At 45.5% G+C, this 22,695-nt stretch overlaps 1 protein-coding gene across 1 annotated transcript in view; it reads right to left on the reverse strand.

The window, feature by feature from the left end:
* ERC1 (ELKS/RAB6-interacting/CAST family member 1) overlaps positions 1 to 22,695 on the reverse strand; it is a 563,466-nt gene that overhangs the window by 406,897 nt on the left and 133,874 nt on the right. The window contains 1 exon segment of the mRNA XM_038395866.2: positions 6,446 to 6,520. Within this exon segment, the coding sequence (XP_038251794.1) occupies positions 6,446 to 6,520 (75 nt within the window).

Below are 22,695 nucleotides of genomic sequence, written 5' to 3' on the forward strand. Positions count from 1 at the left end.
ACATCCAATGTCTGATGTTCCTCAGAGATTTTGTGAGGTTTTGGAAAGAAGACAGGTAGAAAAACATCCTGGATGTTGTGGAATTGTAACACCATCTTTGGTAGGAAGGTGGGATGGGGGCGCAGTTGGACCTTGTCCTTGAAGAATACCATACAAGGGAGTTCTGACATCAGGGCTTTGATCTAAGAGACTCTTCTGGCCAAGGTGACCACCACCAAGAAGGTGACCTTCCAAGAGAGAAGCAGTAGGGAGTATGATGATAAAAGATGAAAGGGAGGCCCCATGAGCATCAACAGACCAGATTTAAGTCTAATGGGGGGGATCGGTTTGCAAAACTGAGGATAGAGTCTTTCAAGCCCCTTGAGAAATATGACTCTTCTTATGGGAGAACACTGATCTGCCATTCACTGGAGAGTGCAAGGCTGAGATGGCTGCCAAGTGAACCTTTGACAGAGCCAGACCCTGATGCTTTAGATGGAGCAGATTGTCCAAGATAGACTGCAGAGAAGAACGGGATGGAGAAGGTTCCATTCAGAGGCCCAATAAATGAAATGTTTCCACTTGGCCAGGTAGATAGCCCTGGTGGAAGGCTTTCTACTATCTAGCAAGACCTGTCAAACCTGATCCAAGCAGGCTTGTTCTTCAGGGTCCAGCCATGCTGCAACCACATTGTCAGGTGCAGAGAAGCGAGGCCTGAGTGAAGCAACTGGTCGTGATCTTGTAAAATCAAGTCCAGGCAGAGTGGGAGCACGAGTGGAGCTGCCACTGAAAGGTACAGAAGCATAATGAACCAATGCTGGCGTGGCCATGCTGGTGCTATCCAAATAACCCTCGCCTTGTTCCATTTGATTTTCAGGAGGACCTTGTGAACCAAGGGGATCATTGGGAAAGCGTACAGTAGCAGTCTAACCACGAGAGCAGGAAGGCCTCAGATAGGGAACCATGCTGTGCCTGCACAGCGAACAGAACTGATGACATTTCCTGTTCTGTCTGGTGGCAGACAGGTTCACCGCGGAGGCCCTCACCGCTGGAAGATGACACTGACTACTTCCAGGTGAAGAGACCACTCGTAGTGAGAGGAAAAGAATCTGCTGAGGCAATCCGACGGTGCATTTCGGGCTCCCGGGAGATGTGATGCCTCAAAGTGAATGGGGTGTTCCACGCAGAAGTCCCACAGCCAGAGGGCATCCTGGCACAGGGCTGAAGATCGAGCTCCTCCCTGCTTGTTGATGTAAAACAGTGATGCAGTGTTGTCCATCAGGACCTACAACACGTTGTCCGAGATCTGGGGAACACCTGGTAAGCCAAGCATATCGCCCTGAGTTCCCCGACGTTTACATGCAGGGAGAGTTCTTCCTGAGACCAGACACCCTGGTTCCTCAGACTGCTGAGATGGGCTCCCCACCCCAAGTCTGATGCACCCAAGACTAAGGTTACCAACATTGGAGGGGCAGCAAGGGATACCCCCTTCCATTACAGATCCTAAGCCTCTCCACCAGATCAGTGAAATGCGGACTAGAGGCGGAATAGTAAATATTAAGTCCAGGTGGTGTCTGCTTGGGGAGTAGACTGATGCCAGACATATCTGGAAGAGTCTGAGACACAGCCTTGCATACTGCACCATGTAGGTATATGCTTCCATGTGTCCCAATAGTTTAAGGCAGACCCTAGCAGTTGTTATTGGGTAAACCGTGACCTTGGAAATCAGGTTTGACATAGCTCAAAATCTGGCTTCCAGTAGGTAAGCTTTGGCGTGGGTTAAGTCAAACACTGCCTAATGAACTCTATTCTCTGAACCAGGACTAGGGTTGACTTCTGCTCATTTATCAACAGACCCAGCACTTGGAAGGTGGCCCATACAGTACTGATGCTGTGTTGGACATGTGCCTGACCTTTGATCTTCTTCTCTGATATGGGTAGACCTTCTTCATCTTCTATGATATGGGTAGACCTGCATGCCTTGACACCTGAAGAAGGCTGCTACCACTGCCATACGCTTCGTGAAGACCTGTGGGGCTGCCGATAAGCCAAAAGGAAGAGTGGTGAATTGGAAGTTGCGTTGACCCACTACAAACCTGAGAAATATTCTGTGATCACAGAAGAGGAAATAAGCATCTTTAGGTTGAGGGCAGCAGTCTCCTGGATCCAGGAAGAGAATGATAGAGGCCAGGGAGACCATGCAGAACCTCAGTTTCTTGATATATATGTTGAGGCGACACAGGTCCAGGATGGGCTGTAGCCTCCTCCCCCCTTTGGCCTTTGGGATTAGGAAACATTGGGAGTAAAACCCCTTCCCTCTCAAGTCTCAAGGAACCTCTTCTATGGCCCCAAGATGTAGGAGGGCTTCCACCTCCTGGATGAGAAGCTGCTCATGAGAAAGGTCCCTGAAGAGGGATGGGGATGCACCCCACTTGTCTCTCCGCTGCACTGGAGAACACCCTATCTTGGTGCGTTGTTTTTTATGCCTCTTCCTTGACACTGGGGATGGAGAGCAGTGCCGGGAAAAGCATAGTGCCAGAGGAATGCTCTGCACAGATATCGAAGTGCTCAGTGTCGATTCAGAGCAGTTCAGCTCCAAGGCTAGTCTGAGGGCTGCCTCCATAAGAATGGCCTTCAGCTGAAAGTCTCTATCCTTTCTCGTGCGGGGTTTGAAATCCCGGCAGATCTAGCACTCCTCTAACATGAACTCCCCCAGACACTTTAGACGGCTAGTGTGAGGGTTACTAAATGGCATCCACTTGCTGCCGAGGCACATGGCTTGAACCCCAGGGATCAAGACATGCCCAGCCCCTGGCGCGAAAAGTCCCTTGAAAACGGGGACAACTACTAACATTACTGTATACACTAACTACAATAACTATATAAAATATGAAGAGAGAAAGTCCAAGCCACTGGGAAAGAAGCAATGCTATAGCAAGAGGGGTCATTCCAGCAACTGTCACGGATGGTAAAAAGGAACTGAGAGGGTGCGGTCCAATTTCTTCCTGGCCATGGGTCCCTGATTGGTGGCCATGACAGAGGCTTTAGAGGATACCAAGGGTGGTAGGCACTCAAAGGAGAATGGTGAGGTACATGATGTTACTGTGAAATGTATATGCCAACTCTGAATCAAAAGATGAATCAGCCTCCTCCAACCAAGTGGAGGATTGTTCCTGAATGTTGGGATTGATGTCAGGAACTTGGAAAAGGTGGCCCTGGAGAGAACACAGCTGACTTCCCTCTGGATAGCACCGCATGAAAAGGCACATGGGAGTCCACGGTACCACATGCTAGGACAAAGCCGCCAATAAGGCCACAGTAGCAGCTGTCTGTGCTGGGCGAGAAGTCTCTAGCATGGCCAATTAAACTGGTACCAAGAGACTCTGAGGGATCCCTAGCCACTGTATAAGGCTCTGAAATCAACTGTACTGTGAAAGTCTCTTAGAGCTGAGACACCAAGGGCAGCACCGTTACACTAGAAGGAGCCACTTACTGTCTAGTCTCAATGGGCCAGAGCTAGTGCCAACAGTCCTGCCTGAGCAGTTGACTGCTTCAGAGAGTGCCTTGGTCTTGAACACACACTATTGTCTTTGTTCGCATGCTTGCTGCTGGAATTTGAGTTGGGGACTTTGATCTCCCAGATACTGAGTCCTTAGACACCATCTTCTGGTGCCTCTTGTTCAGTACCCAAGAGGAATAGTGGCCATGAGGATCAGCAAGACCAGGAGGAGCACTTCTGATGGATTCCAATGTATTCAGTACCTACTCTGAGCGGGAAGGCTCCAAGGGTGTGCACAGGACTGCCTCCATCGCAGAAACTTAAACCTGGCCTCCCAGTACTTCTTGGTACTTGGTTTAAAATTTCTGCAAATTTGGCATCAGTTGTGAATGTGAGTATCCCCAAAACACTTCAGGCAACTGGAGTGTGGGTCATTCACTGGCATAGTTTTTTTGTTTGCAAGAATGGCAGGGCTTGAAGCCCGATGATCTAGGTATGCACAAGCACCAGTCACCCAGGAACAGAAACTGAAGTGTTTTATTTAAAAAAAAAAAAAACAAAAAAAAACACCACTTACTTTTGTAATTACAGTACCTAACATTACCGCTACTAATGTACTAAAACAAGTATGTATAAAACACAAAATGAGGAAAAGCTCACACACTTCAACCACCATTATGGTTAGTCAGAAGAAATTATGGGGCACTGGGGGGTGTCCTTTATACCATTGTGCAGCAGCACGAGGCAGCAGAGGGCACATGCACTGGTTCAATGGGTTACAGCTGAGGGAAAAATCTCTGACAACAGTGCACACAACATGCACACACACACACCTGAATGGAATGGACACGTGCAATCACTTGAAAAGGAATTGATGCACACAGAACACAGAGCCCTTATGCTCACTATTACACACACATCTACTCATTTATAAAATGCACCCTCTAAAAGCAGACATGTCTGTCCTACTCAGTTTCTCCAAGGACTACTAGCAAACCTGGAAAAACTGTAGGGTTTGACACTACCCACCATTCTACCCTATGCTCACCACATACTACTTTTACTTGTTATTTTCCCCAGCTAGATGCACAGATTGATAAGGCCAGAAGGGACTACGATCATGCAGTCTGATCTCTTGCATAATATATGCAATAGAATTTGATTCATGCACATCTCAAAATGTAAAAAGGGGGTTATTGAGGCATGCATTGCAGCTAACAATCTGAGAGAGAAAGGGGAAAAGACCAGCTATATGTTTTCAAAAGGAAAACTGGCTGGCCTGTTAGGAAGCATGGGGAAGGTACTGGGAGACTCCAAAATGGAAAAGAGAGAAATGGCTATAGAGAAAGTTAATACTGGAGAACAAGAGTGGGAAGTGGTGAAAAGGAAGAGTGTGAATGCAAAAACGAGTAGGAAGGGAAAGTATTTATTTATACTACACGTTTTATGCACATTATGGAACATACAATCTGGCATACAACTACATGAAGTTGTGTAAATATATATGCAATCCATTTGTGGTCCTTGGGCTCTCTGATGGGGTGTACCTACCCCGCATCAGCTCTGAAAGGGTTAACTGTTGCAGGCTGAGGAAGCCCTGCCCCTCCGATTCTGGTGGGCATGCTCAGCCTGAAGGCAGAGTATAAAAGGAAGCAGCCCAGCTCAATCTGGGCAGGCTGCTGAAGGGGGAGGATACAGACTCTTACCAGGGAGCGGCTACAGGCCCCAATTATAGAGCCACAGCACGCAGAATTCCAGACAGACACCAGTCTGCCTGATGAGCCCAGAGAAGAGACCACGCTAGCAGAAGGGTACATTACTTGAGGACCCCAGAGACCCGGGGAAACCAGAGAGCATCGCCAAAGGAGAAAAGATAAGAAGCAGCACACAGGACTTAGACTTTCCTCCTATGAGTGAACCGGGGAACCAGTCACCGTGTGTCGGGAGTAACCCCACTGACTCAGTAGTGAGTGCCCCTCACCACTGCCAGGGCCCTAGACTGGGACTCAGAGGAATTGGGAAGATCTGTAGTAGTAGGATTTTCGAGTCCCCCTACCCTGGGCACCCCCGCCCCCTTGGTGGCACCCTGCTACCCCAACGAGCCAATAGGCCACACTGCCCTGAGTGGAAGGGCCACTTTATTGACTCTGGCCATTAGGCCATGTTGCCCTGAGAGGAAGGGCTGCTTTATTGACTCCAGCCATTCAGTTACTCTTCCCTGAACGAAAGGGTTACTCTGTTGACTCTAGCCATTGGGCCCTGCCGCCGTGTGGAAGTGCGACTTTATTGACTCCAGTTACTAGGCAATACGACCACATTTTACAGTAAGAGTCATCAACATAGGATCTAACTGGCTGTGGGACCACCTCTGACCTTTCTTTTGACCACATGTGACCTGACACCCCATCACAGGGTGTACCTACCCCATGTCAGGCTCCTACAAGTTGTCTATGTTGCTCTAAATCCTGCATCACTAGTTTAAAAGATCAAACCACAAAACTGCATCTAGCTATAATTCAGGATAAAGGTGGTATTGATGCATCTTTCTGACTGAATCACTTGCTTCACATAAGGTGTTTTGGAATGCAAATATCTAATGTTGTTTTGCACTCTGTGTGTCACTAATACCCTTTCAAAAGTTCAGAAAATACCGTGATGGGAAAGAATTCACACCATCATTAAAAGCATCCACTTATCTCCTCATACTGTCCCTATAATACAATGGATTATTGGCTGTAAACTATAAATCACACTCCAGGAAGATGAAAAGCAGACTTCTATCATGCCATGAACTAGTTCTCTAACCTGCCTGATCAATGAAAATCTCAAAGCTTTTTTTCATTAGTAATACTGGACCATGCATTGTATTTGCTGTTATCAGACTTTTCATGCTTTATGCTATCTGAAAGAGTCCACATTCCATTGAAAAAAAAAGGATCCCCCATCTGCCAATGTGGACTCTCTTACCTTCATCTCAATAACAGTTTGTAGAGCTTTCGTCTTGGCTAAGTCAGGGGCATTTTCAAACCGACGATGCATCTCCTACAACAGAAGAACAAGAAGGAAAGAGTAAAAACAATGATATTTCACTCTACTCCACTGATGCCAGGGAAAGCTATCAGAACCTTCTCTCTTTCTAATGCAACAGAATTCTACCCTTCTACAGCCTTCTGATGTTCCCAGCCCTTCAATCTTCCTTTCACTTCACTGGACTGCAGCTTGTCGTCTGTGAACAGAACTCTAGCTCAGTTACACAGACACAATAGAAACTTGGTCTTTGACTACCAAAATAAAAATATCCAAAATAAACTGTAAAACAGACGTACTCAAAATCTCCACTACCTTGCTGGTGAGTGAATCCTCTGTTTTTTAAAAGACAATTATCTTTACATAGAACTATTAAAGAAGATTAATAAAAACAGCAATCTGGTTTATGTTTAACACGCTGTTGTGAGCATCTGTGTTGATAATGCTCCTTTCCATATTTTCCACCCCCAGAGTAGCAACCACATAGTTACCTATGATGAAGATCTCCCTGAACAGAGGCTGAAAGTAGCTGAAAAACATGATTGGATAGCAAGTTGCTCCAGAGGCTCACAATGTGCAAAGGGGAACATGACAAATACCTGTGTAATATTTCTCTAGATATGTAAAGGGCATGCACTTGGGTTGCTAAAGTGTTCCACAGAGCTGCCTAGAGAATACAAAAAGCAGCAAGCTGAACTGCTCTACAGCACTTTCCAAGTTGCTGCAGGATACAAATAGGTAGCTGGAGAAAAAACAGATTTGTTATAGTGTATCTGTCCCTCTTCTCTGTATTCATCTTCAAAAATGAACAGCAGGTCCTTAGATGTTAAATGTATGTATCACCCTCATATCACACACTATGTTATTAAATACGAGACAAATGTAGGCAACCAAAACAATGCCATACCCGAAGTTCACTGTGCTGTAGTGTACACAAATCTAAATTGTTATTGTAATTTACGTAATAAATAAATACTTGTATAAGCCTTAAAGTCAGGAACATTTCCCAGCCTAGACAAAAAATAATATTCACTCAGCCTTTCCATAAAAATGGTAATGAAAAAGATTGTATTTTATTTGCTAGTCAAAAAGGTTCCTTGCCCCCCTTATAAACAAGCAAACTGAATTTGCAAAGCTGATTTATATAGTGCTTTCAAAAGATATGCAAAGATTATTTAAAACTCTGCCATGTAGGTAGGCCTTATATTGCTGATAGGGTAACTGAGGCACAATGGTGAACTTATTTGACAAAGACCACAATGGGAGCCTGTGTCAGAGCAAGATTTAGCAATCTGGAATTCATGTCTCAATCTCTAGACCAGTGGTTTTCAACTCTGGTCCACCGCTTATTCAGGGAAAGCCCCTGGCGGGCCGGGCCGGTTTATCTGCCGCGTCCACTGGTTTGGCCGATCACGGCTCCCACTGGCCGCGGTTCACCCCTCCAGGCCAATGGAGGCTGCAGAAAGTGGTACGGGCTGAGGGATGCACTGGCCGCCTTCCTGCAGCCCCCATTGGCCTGGAGCAGCGAACACAGCCAGTGGGACCCGTGATCAGCCAAACCTGCGGACGCAGCAGGTAAACAAACCGGCCTGGCCTGCCAGGGCTTTCCCTGAACAAGTGGTGGACCAGAGTTGAGAACCACATCTTTAAACCATTCCATTTTTTGCCTCTAAAACACAGAACTTTCTACATGTTTATACCTGTATGTTATGTCAACGATACATCCAACAACGTTTGTGTGTCTCTATATCTAATTTGTGTATTTTCTGAGAAGCTATCTTTACAGATAGGATTTCAGTTTAGACTGATATTGATTAATAAAAGTCAGCTAGCAAATAAACCAGTACACATTGGGTTTAGGCCAGAAAAATCTCTGAAAATACACATGCTACTCTCAGATTTGACAGTGAAACAGAGAGTCAATGTTTTCACTGAGGCCACACAGAAGAAAACCCACACAATACAAGTTTAAATTCCATAAATATCTGTTAAGTGGCTTTGAGTAAAAACTGTCTGAAACCAGAGGTCCCAATTTACATCTTTAAAAAAAAACTCACTGAATTTAAAGTCCATGTTTACATCTCCATCAAGAGTGAAAACATGTTTAATGGAAGGTGAAGAGAACAGGTTTTGAATTCCATGTAATTTATCATTAAAAATCATTACTCTTTCTTTGACTTTTCTAGTTCTCAGATATGTATGTAGGGGAAAGGTGGAATAGTATTGAAGAAAATTCTCTGCAATTTTGAGTATGTGGAAGGACCCCATTAATGCATAGTGTCCTGTTTTAAGCTACAAGAATTTTCCTTAACTGCCTCTGGCACACAACTTACATGAGTCTGTTTCCTGTATTACTGTTAGGAGGAAATGCAGTAACTTGTTACAAAAGAAAAAAAATCTTTCCAACATGTTCAATGAAAGAGGGAGACCTGGAAGAGCCAAGGGCAAATGCAGAGACTCTGCCAAATAACTGTATTGTACAGAATATTATTTTTATTCCAGTAGTACCCACTATGTGCTAGATACTTTCCAAATATGCAAAGATGGACCCTGCCCCAAGAATATAAAAACTGGAATAAAGACAACAATGACTAAATGGCAGGAAATAGATAACACACCATAAAAGCAGTTTCTTTGAGGGGATGCAGATAGCAATCTTTAAAACTTGCAACCTTTATTTGAGAAGTTCTAACACCTACATTACTTGCAATAGGACTTCATTCTTTAGCAGAGGAAAAATTCCCACCAGCATAGAGAAGCCTTTTTCTTAGCCTATAAAATTCCATTCTGATTTTGTTAAGCTATAAAGTGTTGAAAATCACCATTTCCCATCTCTGCAGTGTAGTTTTAATGCTTAATTTTGCTCCCCTCCCCCAGCTGCAGCATCGATTGCACTGAGAACCCCCAGGAGCAGAGACTCAATCTAGCTGTGGACCAACAGAGACAGACAGGCTGGGCTCCAAGACACCACAGTGGCCAGGAGCACCATCTCTACCCTCCCCCCGCAGGGGTGTGGCAAGAAACAATGGATCAGAGAAAAGGCAAATAATAAATTAGTAATAGGGAACCAGGAGAGCATAAGTTCTAAACTTCACTTCTGGTGACTGTTGTTAATTCTGTACCCTTTCACGTCCTTTATTAAGCAATCACAGAGAGGTTATATACTTAAGGGAATAGAACTCAGCTCTTTAATATATCAAACCCAAAGACCATGGTCTTAGCCACATTGACTCATGGAAAGAGTCTGCCCTATCTTTGTCCTTGGATATGCTGTCTGTTAAAAGGGAACACTTGATACACTGATCACATACTATTTCCTATGAATAGTTCACAGAGGATAATTATAGGTTTCAGAGTAGCAGCTGTGTTAGTCTGCATTCGCAAAAAGAAAAGGAGTAATTGTGGCACCTTAGAGACTAACAAATTTATTTGAGCATAAGCTTTCATGAGCTACAGCTCACTTCATCAGATGCATTTGGTGGAAAATACAGTGGGGAAATTTATATACACAGAGAACATGAAACAATGGGTGTTACCATACACACTGTAAAGAGAGTGATCACTTAAGGTAAGCTATTACCAGCAGGAGAGCGGCGGGGGAGCTTTTTGTAGTGATAATCAAGGTGAGCCATTTCCAGCAATTGACAAGAACAAAGTGAGCTGTAGCTCACGAAAGCTTAGGCTCAAATAAATTTGTTAGTCTCTAAGGTGCCACAAGTACTCCTTTTCTTTTTGTCTGAGGAACAGTGGGCGGTGGGGTGAAACATGGGGAAATAGTTTTACTTTGTGTAATGACCCATCCACTCCCAGTCTCTATTCAAGCCTAAGTTAATTGTAACCAGTTTGCAAATTAATTCCAATTCAGCAGTCTCTCGTTGGAGTCTGGTTTTGAAGTTTTTTTTGCTGAAGAATAGCCACTCACAGGTCTGTAATCAAGTGACCAGAGAGATTGAAGTGTTCTCCAACTGGTTTTTGAATGTTATAATTCTTGACATCTGATTTGCGTCCATTCATTCTTTTACGTAGAGACTGTCCAGTTTGACCAATGTACATGGCAGAGAGGCATTGCTGGCACATATCATATTGGTAGATGTGCAGGTGAACGAGCCTCTGATAGTGTGGCTGATGTGATTAGGCCCTATGATGGTGTCCCCTGAATAGATATGTGGATACAGTTGGCAACGGGCTTTGTTGAAAGGATAGGTTCCTGGGTTAGTGGTTCTGTTGTGTGGTTGCTGGTGAGTATTTGCTTCAGGTTGGGGGCTGTCTGTAAGCAAGGACTGGCCTGTCTCCCAAGATCTGTGAGAGTGATGGGTCGTCCTTCAGGATAGGTTGTAGATCCTTGATGATGCATTGGAGAGGTTTTAGTTGGGGGGCTGAAGATGATGACTAGTGCCGCCACTACCCCAGGGCTCCGGCAGTGGGGCTCGGGAGGTGATTTAAAGGGCCCATGGCTCCACCACTGCAGGGAGCCTTGGGCCCTTTAAATCGCCAGCCTGGGGAAGCAGGTCCGGTACGTCGTACCAGACTGGACCAGCTTACTTTCACCTCTGTCTGGAGGTCTCCCACATGGGCTCCCCACCCCAAGTCCGACGCATTGGACCCCAATTCTGTGGTTGGGGAGCAGCTCCTGAACGGGACCCGGAGCACGTTCACCAGGGTGGTCCTCCAAGGAAGGGAAGCTAGTATAGTGTTGGGGCACGATGAGGATTTTGTCCAACCTGTCTCTGGACTGGGAGAACGTCGAGGCCAGCCAGAGCTGAAAAGGTCGCATTCTGAGTCTGGCATGGCATACCGCATATGTGCATGCTGCCATGTGATCCAGGAGCTGGAGGCACGCCCTGGCAGTTGTCACAGGAAACCTCGTGATCGTCCGGATGAGATCCCTCAAGGTTTCGAACCTGTCTGGTGGGAGGGGAGCTCTGGCCGATGTTGCGTCGAGAATTGTGCCAATGAACGCTATTAATTGTACCCATACTAATGTAGATTTTATGTTTTTTTTTTACCAACAGCCCCAGTCTGGTGCATGTGGACAGGAGAAGCGTTACATGGTCCTGTATCTGTGATCTGGAGCTGCCTTTGACCAACCAATCTTCGAGATAGGGGAAGATCTGGACCCACCACCAACTTCTGAGGTAGGCCACCACCAAAGACATACACTTTGTGAAGACTCGGTGTTGCCAAGAGGCCAAACGGGAGGACGGTGAACTGATACTGTTCCTGTCCTACCATGAAGCGGAGGAAATGCCTGTGGCCCCCGAATATGTGAATGTGGAAGTACGCGTCTTGGAGATCGAGGGCGGCGTACCAGTCTCTGGGATCCACGGAGCGAATAATGGAGGCCAGGGAGACCATGGGGAACTTGCATTTTACCATGTACTGGTTTAGACCTCGCAGGTCCAGGATGGGCCTGAGGCCCCCTTTGGCCTTCGGGATAAGGAAATAGCGGGAGTAGTACCTTTTGTACCTGAGCTCCGCAGGCATCACCTCCATCGCTCCCCGGTGAAGGAGCCACTTCACCTCTTCCTCAACTAGGCTCTCGTGAGAGGGGTTCCTGAAGAGGGATGGGTAGGTGGGGGAGAAAGAAATCGGAGAGTATAGCCCTGGGAGATGGTGTTGAGGATCCAGCGGTCTGAGATCAGCAGAGACCACTCTGAGAGGAATGTGTAAAGACTGTTGGAGAAGGGTAGGGTGGGCAGATCCCTGGTGCAGACTGTTAAGTCATCCCTGGGCATCCCATCAAAATGGGTGCTTACCCGCCTGCTTGTCCTTAGAGGGGCCAGGTTGGGGGGCGGACTGAGACTGCCACTGTGGACGTTTCCTATAGGTTCTAGATTTCCTGTAAGAAGGTTCATGCTGGGAGTGGGTATCTTGCCTGGGGGCCTTCTGAGGCTTGAACTTGGTCCTGGCTGAGGCCAGGACATAGGGGCCAAGGGTCTTTAAGGGTGTGTGGGCGTCCTTCAGATCATGCATCTTCAGGTCCGTTTGTTCCGCAAACAGGGCCTTGCCATCAAACAAAAGGTCCTGTAAGGAGTTCTGTGCCTCGCTGGACAATCCGGACAGCAGGAGCCATGACGCTCTCCTCACGGACACTGCAGAGGCCATGGTTCTTGCTGCCATGTCCGCTGTGTCCGAAGCTGCCTGAAGGGCTGCTCTGGCAGCAGCGGTGCCCTCCTCAACCATGGCCTTATACTCCTTCCTATCACGTTCCTGGAGGGAGTATGTAAACGTTGGCATTGAGCTCCATAAGTTAAAATCATATCTGCTCAGCAGGTCTTGCTGGTTTGCCACCCTCTGTTGAAAGCCTGAAGAAGAATAAAGCTTCCTACCAAACAAGTCTAGCCTCCTCGAGTCCTTATTCTTAGGGGTGGGAGCAGGCTGGCCTTGGCACTCCTTGTGGCTGACTGCTTCGACCACCAGGGAACTGGGGGCAGGGTGAGTATAGAGATATTTGTGCCCCTTGGTGAGCACAAAATACTTCCCTCTGCCCTTTTAGAGATGGGGGGCAAGGAAGATGGGGTCTGCCATAGGGCAGTGGAGATTTTCACTACCCCTTCATGGAGAGGGAGGGCCACCCTAGCCAGCTCTGTGGCTGAGAGGACATCAAAGAGGGAGTCTGATGGCTCCTCCACCTCTTCAGCCTGTAAATTGAGGCTTGAGGCTTTTCAGGAGCTCCTGGTGGGCTTTTGTGTCCTCCTGGGGAACAGGAGGAGGGGGCGCCATGATGGCCTCATCTGGGGAGGATGAGGATGGAGGTGCGGTGCTTTTCGTTCCCACCAGTGCCACAGTCCCCAGCGCCTGGTCCCCTTCTGAATGAGTGCTCCACTGACCCCCTCCTGGGGGGCTGAGAGAGGGAGGCCGACTGTCTGTCTGAGGCCTCGGCTACCAAGCGAGCCACCTGCGGGGTCTGCGTCAGAGCCCATGGGGTTCACTTGTACCAGTGTGCTGGCCAGGAAGCCTGGTGCCATTGCACATGTTGCGGCACCGTTGGAGCAGGCTGCCCCGCCAGATTCATCTGGTCCGCTGGCTGCCGGCTCTGAGGGGAGGCTGGGCTGGTGCATGAATGACCACGGGATGAGTAGCAGTGCCAGGCCCGAGACTGCAAGTCCCATGTAAAGGAGTGGGAGTACCGTCTGTAGTACCTGCTCTGCGAACGGCTCCGTCGGGCGGTTCTGCAGCAGCCGGTTGCCAGCAATCTATGCCTGGGGCTGCGGGAGCAGTGCCATGCCAGGGACCTCAACAGGGATGAAAACCACAAGTGGTGTCGACATTGAAACCACGAGGGGCTACGGCAGCTTCTCTGAGGATCAAGAGCTGTCCAGCGCAGGTCTAAGCTTGCCCCCAGCTTTATCCCGTTATCTTGCCGGAGAAGGTCACTTCTTCGTCTTCTTAGAGTGTCCTGTGGATGGGGAGTAGTGCCGGCTGGTGGAAGGCACTGCTGGGTCGCCGCGCACTGATGTTACGGTGCTCGGTGCTGACTCGGAGCGGCGCAGCAGTGTCAGGATCAGGGCCGACTCCATCAATATGGCTCAGAGCCATATATCCCGCTGCTTCTTAGTTCACGGCTTAAACGACCGGCAAATTTTGAGCTTCTGCAAAACAGCGTAAGCAACTAGTGTGCGGGTCACTTATGGGCATAGGCTGTTTATAAGTGATGCACGACTTAAAGCCAAGGGCACGGGGCATGCCCCAACCCGGGCATGGTTATTAGAGACTCTTCTACTTAAATAATTATTTTACTTTTAAAACTACAGGTACTAACTATATACAGAACTAAATAGTCCAAACAGGAAAGGCTACAGAGAAGAGCTGGAGCACAGCAGTTCCGATGCACCGTCACTAGCGGCAAGAAGCAACTGGGAGCGGGGGAGTGTGTAGCACCCCTTATACCACACCATGGTGGCGCCACTCCAGGGGTCACTGGGGCACTCCATTATGAGTACTGCTAAGGGAAAAACTTCTGGCACCAGTGCACGTGGTGAGCACATACACTTACTCTGGAATGCACATGAGCAATCACTCGAAGAACAAGTTTGTTTACATTTACAGGAGATAATGCTGCCTGCTTCTTATTTATAATATCACCTGAAAGTGAGAACAGGTGTTCACATGGCACTTTTGTAGCCAACATTGCAAGGTATTTACGAGCCAGATTTGCTAAACATTCGTATGCCCCTTCACGCTTCGGCCACCATTCCAGAGGACATGCTCCCATGCTGATGATGCTCGTTAAAAAAATAATGCGTTAATTAAATTTGTGACTGAACTCCTTGGGGGAGAATTGTATGTCTCCTGTTCTGTTTTACCTGAATTCTGCCATATATTTCATTTTATAGCAGTCTTGGATGACGACTCAAGCACATGTTCGTTTTAAGAACACTTTCACTGCAGATTTGACAAAATAAAGAAGGTACAAATGTGTGATTTGTAAAGATAGCTACAGCACTTGACCCAAGGTTTAAGAATCTGAAGTGCCTTCTAAAATCTGAGAGGGATGAGGTATGGAGCTTTCAGAAGTCTTAAAAGAGCAACATTCAGATACGGAAACTACAGAACCCAAACGACCAAAAGAGAATCACCCTTCTGCTGGTGGTATCTAACTCCGATAATGAAAATGAACATGTGTCTGTCTGTTCTACTTTGAATCTTACCGAGCAGAATCTGTCATCAGCATGGATGCATGTCCTCTGGAATGGTGGTTGAAGTATAAAGGGACACATGAATCTTTCGCGCATCTGGCATGTAAATATCTTGTGACACCAGCTACAATAGTGCCATGCAAATGCCTGTTCTCACTTTCAGGTGACATTGTAAACAAGAAGCGGGGAGCATTATCTCCTGCAATTGTAACCAAACTTGTTTGTCTGTGCAATTGACTGAAGTAGGACTGAGTGGACTTGTATGCTCTAAAGTTTTACATTGTTTTATTTTTGAATGCAGTTATTTTTTGTACATAATTCTACATTTGTAAGTTCAACTTTCATGATAAAGAGGTTGCACTACAGTACTTGTATTAGATGAATTGAAAAAATACTTTTTTTTTTACACTGCAAATATTTGTAATCAAAAATAAATAAAGTGAGCACTATACACTTTGTATTCTATGTTGTAATTGAAATCAATATATTGAAAATGTAGAAAACATCCAAAAATATTTAAATAAATTGTATTCTATTATTGTTTAACAGTGCGATTAATCATGATTAATTTTTTTAATCGCTTGACAGCCCTAGAAAAAACAAATTTGATTTAAAATTTTCCAGTGATGGAAACTCTTGGTAAGTAGTTCCAACAGTTAATTACCCTCACTGCTAAAAATGTGCATCTTATTTCTCGTCTGTATACGTCTAGCTTCAACTTCCATCCATTGTGGATTTTATTCTACCATGGTTTGCTACACTGAAGACCCCATTATCGAAATTTCTGCTCCGTGTTATTTCAAGATAACATATGGTTCCTGAGATCGATCACGCAGCAACTCAGAGGATTTTTAATAACCACTTGAAAATAGATATCACCGTGGCTTCTCTCTGAATAACCTAGGATTCAAAGGTCTGACAGTTTTTCATGTAAGGTAAATCATGAACAAAACATACTTTCAAAAAAACAAAATCCTATCTGATTAGTGGAATAGTCAAGAAAAGTTCACACCACATGTTTAGTAGAATATTATGAGAAGAGTTACATTCCTCTTCTGATGTTTGGTCCATCTCTAGTAAACGTTCACATTCAGACAGAGAGCAGTCACTGGAAAGCTGTGTATGGCATGTAAATTGTGCCAAGCAGATAGACAAGGAAGCATCACTTCCTTAGAAGGAAAACATCAATATAACTAATTCCTACGGCTGATTATCAAGATGAGCAATTAATACAGTTTAACAACAATACTATGTCTAAAATATAATTGTGATGAAGTGTACCCTGTGCACACTGGAACGTCCAAGGGCTGACAAATTCTAACCACATCTTTTCTGACCAGAAAATGTCAAAAACAGTTGAAATTTAAGCTATATCCTGTCATGTAAATAGCCCTCAATAAGGAGCAGTACCAATACTCAGAATGAAAAATATTAGTTCTAACTTAAGGTGATTTGTATTTCAGTAGCATCTACCATGTGATAGGTACTTTCCAAACATAGACTGTTCCTGCTCTGCCGAGATCCTACAACCTCAGATGACAACCAACATATGAAAGATGAAGGAAAAGGATACCATCAAAATATGCACACTTTATATGTTACATAAAGAAAAAAAAACCACATACACCAACCTAATTAAAAACAGTAAGGTTGGAAAAAGTCAAGCACTGAAAAGTTAGGGAATGCCAGAATTTAGGTGGCCCAGGCAACCTTAATTCAGCCCTCTTGTGCATGTGCGTTATGATGGAGTCTTTCATTATATTATCTCATTCAGATTTTTTCCACAGGAGTAACACCTCATTCAGTGAAGGGACAGTTATTCAATATTTCTTTTTATCCATTTCATTCGCTCTGTGGCCTTTATTTAATGCACAACATCTAACCCCAGCACTGAATATAAAATTATTAATTTTTTCATTTAGCATTTTTATAGCACTTTGTACATTCAAAATAATCTTCAAAGGATGTCAGTTGCAGTTGTGAACACTCACTACTTTGCAAATCTGGCCTTGGATGTCTCAGGGTTCCTAAAAAATGAACACCACACAATTAATGGCCAATTTAGAACATTTTGGTTTAAGTGATTTGCTCAGCATCACCTAAGACTTGTGTGGCACAGGCAGGGATGGAATCCAGTTCTCAAGCGTGATAGTTAACTTTCTTAACTATGAGACAATCTATTCTCTTTCTGCAATTGCCTGCCTCATTCGCCACACACATCTTCCAACTTCTGCAACAAACAAGACTGGGATCCTACAAACTATTGCCTCATTCACTACACATCCCCGATTTATTTCCTGAGCACCGTTTTAGAGGAGAGTGTTCTCTATTGGTTACAGACAGCTTTTCCCCTGAGACACCAGTCCCATGTGCTCCCACTTTCTGCCCTCCTTACCACTACCCCATCTTCTGTCCCCTCATCCCACTTCAACTCCTATTCAAACCTCCTCTCCCCGCCTTCATCTCCCATCTTAGTCCACCTCTGCTCCTACTCAACCCCCACATCCCCTAGTTCTCTGGCTCCTACCTCCCTTTCCACCACCAGCTCATGAAAAAAAAAGCCACCCCAAAACAAACAAAAAACCCATCCCCACCACAAACTTCTCTCAGCTTTCTGATCAGATGCTTTCTCCTCCTCCTCCTGACTGACAAGATGCCAAAAGAAGGAGAGCACATGAAAGAATCTCCCTGAGGCCTCCAGTAATCAGGAGGAGTAATTACAGGGAAATCCTGCTCAGCACCACCCCATGCCCAAGTTGTGGGATGGAATATGTACAGTCTGGTTGGCAAACAGGAGCTGTGAGGGGATTAAGCATGCTCAGTGAGACCAAATCAGAGAATATAGATGCCCAACTCTGACAATTCTCTTTTAACCCTGTGTGAACTGAGATGTTTTCAGAGGCTAATTATATAGCCAAATTTTGGTAGATTTTCACCAGGACAGAAAAAGGCTAACTCTAAACACAAGAGCAACTCTATTGCCAAATTTCAAATCCCTGATTCAAATCATGGAGTGCAAGAACTTCTCAAAAAGAGACAGAAGGGGGATGTTTGTTTTTTGGTAACATAGGCAAAACATATTTTTCTCCACCCTCATTCTCAAAAATGACAGAACTGTTTTAGCTAAATCTTAAAAACAGCTTGAGACAGATCTCTGGAAAAATTTGGCAAAGGCATAAGGAAATGAAAACAGGGTCCTGTAATGGAAACTGTCAGGCAACATTAACTATTGGTGGTGCTATCAACTCCATGTATAATTATATATACATTTATTATGATCATTTAAAATTGCTTTCAGTGCATATATGCAGAGTTTGTAGAATCTTCAATTTTAAGAACAGGTTAAGAGGCAGCAGTTGAGAGACTTCAGCCACTTACTCCTCCCCCATCCCAATAGTCTATATATCATTAGAACACATTCAATTCAAATACTACAGCTGTTGGACTTGGTCCAAATTGTGCAGCGGCCTTCAAAGCCTGGGAAATTTGAAACAGGCAACTGAAAAGCAGATGTACACCCTGACCTCTTTCTCAGCCCAGTCATTCTGCTGCTGACTGCAAGACATCGATTCAATTGTCTGTTAACACTGAAGCAGAGCCATTAAGATTGCACTTAAGCAGCATAGGTTTTTAAGTAATCATACTTTGGAGACACGGTTACATTTCTTGTACATACCACACAAGTGACTGCTTGAAATGCACACTTATGTTTGGTGGAGTTTTTCCCCTTTAAAATAGGAATTTTAAATCCAAACATCCATTGATACAACACAGTTAAAATGGGGGTGCAGAGGGCATAGAGGGAAGATCCAGGACATGCAAAAGTTAAGGTCCCCACTTCAACTTGACCATGAAGCACATACAATATATATTTCTCTGCCCCCTCTCTTCCAGAGCCTAGCTTTGTGGCACTCCACCACAGCCACCTACACCCCCCCATAGACCAGCTGTGCCCCCCCCAGCCCAGACATGCACACCCTCTCCCTCCCAGAGCCCAGCTGCGGGGGCCACCCTAGCCCAAGCACCTACACCCTCTTCCCCCACTCAGAACCCAGATGCAGGGCCCCCGCCACAGAGCCCAGCCACAGACCCTCCCCGCCCCAGCCCAGACATTGGTATCCCCTCCCCGCCCAGCAATCCAGAGGGACAAACAGCCCTATGCTGGGCCCCAGGCTTGCATGGAGTTTCCTGCGCACCGCCATCGCCTTCCCTCAGAGCCTGCCAAGAACTGCAGCTGCCGGGAACCGTCAGTTCCCTCCCACTCCCCCAGCAGTGTCTTCTATTTGTGAGCTGGGCTCTGTGTGGTCCAGCAGCCCCTAGTGGCAGCCAGCAACTCTGCATCCCATTTCTGGGGGTGGGGGGTAAGGAAATTCTGCACACAACATTAATTTCTGCAAAATTCTATATTGCGCAGTGCTGCAGAATTCCCCAAGAAATAAACAGAATATTTGACTGTTACATAATATTTGACTGCTATACACAAGTTGTCCATTAGATGGTCCAATTTCCTGTCAACTACAGCTCACACTACACAGGGGAGGCTGGGGGAATTCTGTGCCAAAAATTAAAAAATTATGTGCCAAAAAATTAAAAATTCTGTCTATTTAATTTGTCAAAATAATGCAATATAATCTCACCAGTTTCAATTTTAGTAATTTATTTAAACTGCTATACAGAAAATAGTCACAATAACTATTCAACATTTCCTAAATACATGATAGTTAAGTTATAAATATTTGGTAACCGATACCCTGCATTTCAGTTATAATCCTGACTGGCTACTTTGGGAAGAGCTTGTTCTGATTGTCCTGACATTTTATTGATTGCTTGATAAACGTTGTATTTGCCCTCAGCTTTTAAAAATAATAGGTAAATAAAGATCCTGTAATCTCACCCCATTGTGCGACTCTGGCACAGGAAAAAAGGGAGAAAGCACATAGATCTTCCTAGCTGAGGATTCCCTTCCTCAGCACTCTGGCAATCTAAAGGAGCTTTAAAACATTTAAAAGTGTTTTATGCTCCTGGGGAAACTGACTAAGAAAGGGAACAATTAACTAACAATAGGAACATTCGCAAAAAGAACAGGAGTACTTGTGGCACCTTAGAGACTAACAAATTTATTAGAGCATAAGCTTTCCTGAGCTACAGCTCACTTCATCGGATGCATTTGGTGGAAAAAGCAGAGGAGAGATTTATACACACACACACACACACACACACACACACACACACACAGAGAGAACATGAAACAATGGGTTTATCATACACACTATAAGGAGAGTGATCACTTAAGATAAGCCATCACCAGCAGCAGGGGGGGGAAAGGAGGAAAACCTTTCATGGTGACAAGCAAGGTAGGCTAATTCCAGCAGTTAACAAGAATATCAGAGGAACAGTGGGGGGTGGGGTGGGAGGGAGAAATACCATGGGGAAATAGTTTTACTTTGTGTAATGACTCATCCATTCCCAGTCTCTATTCAAGCCTAAGTTAATTGTATCCAGTTTGCAAATTAATTCCAATTCAGCAGTCTCTCGTTGGAGTCTGTTTTTGAAGCTTTTTTGTTGAAGTATAGCCACTCTTAGGTCTGTGATCGAGTGACCAGAGAGATTGAAGTGTTCTCCAACTGGTTTTTGAATGTTATAATTCTTGACGTCTGATTTGTGTCCATTCATTCTTTTACGTAGAGACTGTCCAGTTTGGCCAATGTACATGGCAGAGGGGCATTGCTGGCACATGATGGCATATATCACATTGGTAGATGCGCAGCTGAATGAGCCTCTAATAGTGTGGCTGATGTGATTAGGCCCTATGATGGTATCCCCTGAATAGATATGTGGACAGAGTTGGCAACGGGCTTTGTTGCAAGGATAGGTTCCTGGGTTAGTGGTTCTGTTGTGTGGTGTGTGGTTGCTGGTGAGTATCCCTGAAAAAGCACAAGAACAAATCCGCACAGACACACCCCTGGAGCCCCGACCTGGGGTATTCTATCGGCTACCCAAGATCCATAAACCTGGAAATCCTGGACGCCCCATCATCTCAGGCATTGGCACCCTGACAGCAGGATTGTCTGGCTCTGTAGACTCCCTCCTCAGGCCCTTCATTACCAGCACTCCCAGCTATCTTCGAGACACCACTGACTTCCTGAGGAAACTACAGTCCATTGGTGATCTTCCTAAAAACACCATCCTAGCCACTATGGATGTAGAAGCCCTCTACACCAACATTCCACACAAAGATGGACTACAAGCCGTCAGGAACAGTATCCCTGATACTGTCACGGCTAACCTGGTGGCTGAACTTTGTGACTTTGTCCTCACCCATAACTATTTCACATTTGGGGACAATGTATACCTTCAAATCAGCGGCACTGCGATGGGTACCCGCATGGCCCCACAGTATGCCAACATTTTTATGGCTGACTTAGAACAATGCTTCCTCAGCTCTCGTCCCCTAATGCCCCTACTCTACTTGCGCTACATTGATGACATCTTCATCATCTGGACCCATGGAAAAGAAGCTCTTGAGGAATTCCACCATGATTTCAACAATTTCCATCTCATCATCAACCTCAGCCTGGACCAGTCCACACAAGAGATCCACTTCCTGGACACTACGGTGCTAATAAGCGATGGTCACATAAACACCACCCTATATCGGAAACCTACTGACCGCTATTCCTACCTACATGCCTCTAGCTTTCATCCAGATCATACCACTCGATCCATTGTCTACAGCCAAGCGCTACGATATAACCACATTTGCTCGAACCCCTCAGACAGAGACAAACACCTACAAGATCTCTATCATGCATTCCTACAACTACAATACCCACCTGCTGAAGTGAAGAAACAGATCGACAGAGCCAGAAGAGTACCCAGAAGTCACCTACTACAGGACAGGCCCAACAAAGAAAACAACAGAACGCCACTAGCCATCACCTTCAGCCCCCAACTAAAACCTCTCCAACGCATCATCAAGGATCTACAACCTATCCTGAAGGACGACCCATCACTCTCACAGATCTTGGGAGACAGACCAGTCCTTGTTTATAGACAGCCCCCCAATCTGAAGCAAATACTCACCAGCAACCACACACCACACAACAGAACCACTAACCCAGGAACCTATCCTTGCAACAAAGCCCGTTGCCAACTCTGTCCACATATCTATTCAGGGGATACCATCATAGGGCCTAATCACATCAGCCACACTATCAGAGGCTCGTTCACCTGCGCATCTACCAATGTGATATATGCCATCATGTGCCAGCAATGCCCCTCTGCCATGTACATTGGCCAAACTGGACAGTCTCTACGTAAAAGAATGAATGGACACAAATCAGACGTCAAGAATTATAACATTCAAAAACCAGTTGGAGAACACTTCAATCTCTCTGGTCACTCGATCACAGACCTAAGCGTGGCTATACTTCAACAAAAAAGCTTCAAAAACAGACTCCAACGAGAGACTGCTGAATTGGAATTAATTTGCAAACTGGATACAATTAACTTAGGCTTGAATAGAGACTGGGAATGGATGAGTCATTACAC

Source organism: Dermochelys coriacea, chromosome 1, assembly GCF_009764565.3.
Source record: "Dermochelys coriacea isolate rDerCor1 chromosome 1, rDerCor1.pri.v4, whole genome shotgun sequence".
In the NCBI taxonomy this organism is placed as follows: domain Eukaryota; kingdom Metazoa; phylum Chordata; order Testudines; family Dermochelyidae; genus Dermochelys; species Dermochelys coriacea.